This window comes from Anoplophora glabripennis, unplaced genomic scaffold (genome assembly GCF_000390285.2).
Source record: "Anoplophora glabripennis isolate ALB-LARVAE unplaced genomic scaffold, Agla_2.0 scaffold929, whole genome shotgun sequence".
NCBI lineage: Eukaryota > Metazoa > Arthropoda > Insecta > Coleoptera > Cerambycidae > Anoplophora > Anoplophora glabripennis.
In genome coordinates this window covers 160,449-166,582 of record NW_019417110.1, presented here as the reverse complement: position 1 = coordinate 166,582, position 6,134 = coordinate 160,449, and the positions used below count along the sequence as shown (strand labels likewise).

Below are 6,134 nucleotides of genomic sequence, written 5' to 3'. Positions count from 1 at the left end.
TATGCAAAAAGGCCAAAGACACGCCCGCCAGGTGTGCAAATTGCGCCGGGCCACACCCCGCCAGCTATATATGGGGTGCCCTCAGTACCCCAAAGCTAAAAACACAAAAACACAAACACACACACGACACAAAACACTACACAAACACACAGAAAGCCCTTCCTACCCACGCCAAACACAACCCCCGGACGCACATACGCTGACATGACCAGAAAAACACAAAAACAAAAACACACCTCACCACACGCACACACAGACACGACACCCTCCCAACCGGGGGCGGCGGCACTGATTGACGCAACAAAGCGTCTTCAGAACATCTGCGTCCAGCTGACGACCATGGTGTCGAATATGCAAAAATTATTCGACTTCTAATGGCTCGTCGGCCCTCCCAACCCTCCTCGCTGAGAATTTCGTCCTGGAACCTTGACGGGTTCCGGGCCAAAAAAACGGAACTCGTGGACATCTTGAACCGTCTAAACATAGACGTTATGGCTGTCCAGGAGACCTACCTCAGCGAGGCATCCCGTACCTCCATCCCTGACTATGACATATACAGACATGACAGAAACCGTAACGGGGGTGGTGTTGCACTCATAGTAAAGAAGTGCATCGACCACTATCCGCTGCAGCGGCTCCAAACTCAAAACACAGAGGCCGTGGCGATAGCGGTGAGATCGCTACGGCATGGAGACGTTGCGGTGGTGTCCTGTTACCACCCACCCAGACTACCACTACTTGACAATGACTTAGACAAAATCCTTTCCTGGCCCCAGACAATTGCCATCGGGGACTTCAACGCGAAGTCCCCCATATGGCACAGCGGGACGACGACCACAAGAGGTCGCGTCCTGCTGAATTACCAAGACAGACACGACGACTTGACTATACTCGGACCGACAGAACCGACACATTACGGACCCGTAGGACGCCCCGACGTTATCGACATTGCCCTCTTAAAATCTATACCGTTAAATGCCCAAATATCCACCCAATACGAAGGGTCTTCCGCCCACAATCCAATATTTCTGGATCTGGGGCGAAGACAGAGATATGAAGGCACCTTCACGAGGAGGTTCACTGACTGGGAGCGTTTCCGAACAGTAATGCAAGGAAACATGGCGCTCCCAGTCATCGAAACCACCCATGATCTGGAGGCGGCAATCCTCTCCCTTGAGACTGACATTAAAAACGCCCTGACTCAGACTACGACGGAGACTATTGTCCCCCGACTGACAAACCCCCGGGGCACCCTCCCCGATGACATAAAAAACTTAATACGTGACAGACGACGTGCGAAACGGCTTGCCACCCGCACCCGCCTCCCCCGACACAGACATGACTTAAACGTACTTAACAGACGGGTGAAGGCGGCTCTGGATGAACTGGCCCAGGATAACTGGGCTAGGCACCTGGAGTCGCTGGATCCACAAGACAACAGCCTCTGGAAAACGCAGAGGGCCCTGCGACAGACCGCTCGCCGTAAAATTCCTCCAATCCACGGTAGTGTGGGGGTGGTTTACACGAACCAGGAAAAGGCCGAGGCTTTCGCCGATAGCCTGGAACTGCAGTGTAGACTGCCTCAGCTGCCCGACGAAGACGAGGAATTCGAGATAGTGGCTGAGCGCGCGGCCCGACGCGTCGACAGAGAGCCAGACAATGACATAATCCCCCCCGCAACACCTGACGAACTAAGACTGACAATACGCAGACTTAAAAACAGAAAAGCCCCCGGACCCGACAATATACATAACACGACACTTAAACGACTACCACACAAGGGCCTCATGGCCCTACTAAACATAACAAACGCGACACTCAGACTAAGACACTTCCCTACCCGCTGGAAAACAGCAAACATAATCCTTATCCCAAAACCCAACAAAGATCACACCATCCCATCCAACTACCGGCCCATTAGCCTGCTCCCGGCTATGAGCAAAGTGGTAGAAAAAATTATCCTAACCCGTCTAAGAACCCACTCCCAAGAACTGCAAGTCATTCCAGACGAGCAGTTCGCCTTCCGACCCAATCACTCCACTGAACTCCAAATCCTTCGCCTTACCGAGCACATCACGGCGGCCTTCAACAGGGGACAGTACACTGGTGCTGTCTTCCTGGACGTCGCAAAGGCCTTCGATACGGTTTGGCATGAAGGCCTACTGATGAAAATGCTCACCAACCAATATCCCATATCCTTTACCAAACTCATAAAATCCTACCTACACCACCGAAAATTCCGCATCCAAATCCAAGATTCCCTTTCCACCACCCGTCCCATGGAGGCCGGTGTCCCCCAGGGCACCGTCCTGTCCCCACACCTATACACCATTTACAACTCCGACATCCCACATCCCCCCAACACCAACATATACTTATACGCCGACGACCTGACAATCACATCCCAATCCGTAGATCCTAGATATTCCGTCTCCCTCCTCCAAAACTCCTTAGACCAACTTGAAACCTGGTGCAACAGGTGGAAAGTCAAAATTAATCCCAACAAAAGTTCGGCTATCCTTTTTACCAAACGAAAAATCCCACAAAACCTCGACAGACTGACACTATCCCAGGAACCCATCTCCTGGAATCGACAAACACGATACCTGGGCGTGACGATGGACCAGCGTCTCACGTGGAAACCGCACATCGTGGAGACGGTGGCGCGAGCGAAGACCACCAGGGCTAGGCTCTATCCCTTACTCAAAGGTGGAAACACCCTCAGTTTAAGGAATAAGCGAACGCTTATCAAGGTGGTACTTCAACCGCAGCTAACCTACGCCTCCACGGCGTGGGGTCACGCGGCAAAAAGCCACTTAAAGTCATTACAGGCTGTGGAAAACATAGCCCTCCGCACGGCCACCGACGCGCCCTGGTACGTAAGAAACACTGACATATTACGAGACTTACAATACACAAACGCTACACAGACAATAAGACAAAACGCGGAGAAACGATTTGACGTAGCCGCTAGACATGACAATCCCCTCCTCAGGCAAGCCGTTGACTACGTACCCGACGTGACCGACAAACACAAAAGACCTAGACACCAACTTTTTGACCCTGGGTGACCACCCCAACGACTCCCCCCCCCTCCGCCCGCTAACCTTTTCTGTTTCAGAGACAGCCAGGATCAAGAAACGAAGACAACGACACACACACATACACACCCCCCATACCCTCCTAACCCCTCTCCTCCCGAGCTAGCCTAAGGGCCACCTTAGCAAAGCGCATCCCAGGCTGCATAGCCGCACTACCCTACCCAACCATTCCACACATAAACATGACACCACCCCTGGGGTTTACACAGACGAGCCGGCGAAGCAAGAAGAGCGCCAGAAGAAAGGGCCCTAGCCGGCGGGGCCCAGCCAGGACAAAAGGAGGACCCACAAAGCGCCTACACCGGCCGCATTTGCGGTCGGGGTAGACGACGGATGGGGCCCACCTACGAAGGCTGTCCAGGCCTACACGAGATGAGGCAGGATAAAGAGGGATAATCCCCCTCGATCCCAAATCATTGAGGCCAATTTCTAGCCATGGATTAATGGCGCGGTGGCGTGCTGTGGCGTGGTGTTGGGGGGAGCTATGGATTCAAAAATTACTTATATGTTCTTTTATTAATTTGTTTTCTATGCATTTGACAACACTACAAATGCCGCACATAACCTAATTTTTATGAAAATGTATGTACACAAAAATATTTGAACTAATAAGAATAAAAATAATTTAATGCTTTAAAGAATGTCTAATCCAAAAATTGAAGAGTCCAGACAAAGTTACTTGGACAAAAATCCTTTCGAGGGTATGAAAATTGATGAAAATTCAATATTGGATAAATTGGAAGGGCGACATCCTTGTCAGAAATGTGGTAAATCTAGAAAATTTTACTGCTATTCTTGCTATGTGCCAATACTGGAATTAGAAGGAAAATTACCTACAGTTCAAGTAGGTATTAATTTATTTTACATATACAAGTTTGCTTTATATTACAAATTTTAGTTGCCAGTTAAGATTGATATAATTAAGCATAAACATGAAATAGACGGAAAAAGTACTGCAGGCCATGCAGCGATATTAGCCCAGAATGATGTAAATATTTATACATATCCAGATATACCTGATTACAATGGAGAAAATGTAGTATTAATTTTTCCCAGCCAGAATGCTATTAGTATAAGTCGATTAGTGGATGGCTGTGATTATGAAAATGAAGTGAAATACAAGCAAGATTTATTGGATGAATTGCCAAAAGGATTCAATAGAAGTACTTTAATGAGAACAGTACCAAATGCTCAGTTGGAATATGAGTTCAGTGAAAAGGGTAGAAAATTGTCTATAACAAGAGCAGTATTCATCGATAGTACCTGGAATCAGAGTAAAGGTATCTATAAAGATGAACGAATACGAAAATTGAAATGTGTGGTTATACAGAATAGAATATCACAATTTTGGAGACATCAGAAAGGAAGCCCAAGATGGTATTTAGCTACCATTGAAGCAATTCACCAATTTTTAATTGAAATTCATTTACACTGTTGGGGCCTTAATCCTAACTATAAGGGTATAAGGAACTGTTTTAGTGAAAAATGTTTGAGTCAGTTTCAACGTTTATACAGTACTGATGAAAAAGCTTATAATGGACAATATGATAATTTACTTTATTTTTTCCAACACATGTATGACTTGATTCATGAATATTATAATCATGAAGAATTATACGCATATAAGAGGAGATTAATGTAAATAAAATAGTATAACTTGCTGACTTCTTAAACTTTATGACTATTAGGAACATTTTCAGCGACCCATAATTTTATTTGACGAAACAAATCGGCATATAGAACAACCAGAAAAATTCAGGAAAGTTAATATTAGTTCTGAGTGTAGTGATATTTAATGACTTGTTGGCAAGAACCTTCCCAACTGCATTTTGTTGTTTTACTGTTACTTCATTAAGTTTAAGGGAAAGCATAAAATATACAGTATCTACAGTACAAATGCCATATGTTCAAAATGGAACATGCAAAATAAACACAAAATTCTTGTGCAACGTAGACCTTATCTATCCATTTAAAAATGACAACCTAGTTTTTCTATTTGATTTAACTACAGCATTGCTGTTTATTATTGGTATGCACATTTTTTGTTTTGTTCTTGAATATTCGTGGATATTCTCAAGCAAATATGGAAAATTTTCTCGACTTTACAACAATAACTGTTCATAAAACATACACACATAGCATTAAATGAAATTCGCTTGGAAATTCAATGCGCTTATTAGATTTTATATTTAAGTTTTCAAAATGTCCACTACCATATTCGAAATAGTGTAGGTACTGTACGAATTTATTTGTCTTCTTTCCTGAGCAACAGCAAAAATATTCTTATGAAGTTGCTCTACATGTTCAGTTTCACTGGAATACAATAATATTTTATATACAGGGTCGGAAAGTCCCCATGGTTCATCGGCCGTTACATGAGAGCGATAAAGAAAGTCATAGAAATTCGTATGATAGAGAAAGATGACTATAATGAAGCCGTCTAATTCATATGGGACACTATATTTTATGTAAATTAAAAATTCCATCACACGTAAAAAGTCTAGGGTAACGAATTTTATAGATAAATTATTACAATTAGCTGCTAAAACTACCACAGAAATTTGGTCTCTGAGAAAAATGTGCACACTGGCATTCATTGGACATGATAACAGTACAATAATTATTGTTTTAATTATTTTATGTACTGTCGTACTGGTGTACCTAAAGTACACCAGTTTGACTAGCTCTTCTATCTCCATAGAAATTTCTTGGCACCTTCGTTCAATATGGCAACCATCTGTGTAGGTATTGATTACCATAAGTACGTTGAGGCTTCATAAGAGCTGCATTTTGTTTCACCATAAATTAATATCATGTCGTATACTAAACATAATGTAAATAAAATTTATTTACACAATTATTCACCAATAACACTAATATAAACAATCAAAAGACAAGATAACTATTTAGTAATCACTCTCTAATCAACTGTCAATGTCAATGATTGGTTGTGGAGAAAATGTAGTTTAGGAAACAATAAAAACAACAGGAAATGAATTACACTTGAATATTGTTCATATTGATATCTGGCAG

At 43.8% G+C, this 6,134-nt stretch overlaps 1 protein-coding gene across 2 annotated transcripts; it reads left to right on the top strand.

The window, feature by feature from the left end:
* The first annotated feature begins 3,641 nt into the window (after window positions 1-3,641).
* Window positions 3,642-4,765, top strand: LOC108914175 (DTW domain-containing protein 1). Of its 2 annotated transcripts, XM_018719910.1 has the most exons (3): window positions 3,642-3,683; window positions 3,741-3,945; window positions 4,000-4,765. In XM_018719910.1, exons 1-3 carry the CDS (start codon window positions 3,676-3,678, stop codon window positions 4,741-4,743), a joined length of 957 nt encoding a protein of 318 aa, XP_018575426.1. In that variant the 5' UTR covers window positions 3,642-3,675; the 3' UTR covers window positions 4,744-4,765. The 2 variants fall into 2 exon arrangements, with proteins under 2 accessions (XP_018575426.1, XP_018575427.1); XM_018719911.1 differs by having other exon boundaries at window positions 3,653-3,945.
* The last annotated feature ends 1,369 nt before the right edge of the window (window positions 4,766-6,134 follow it).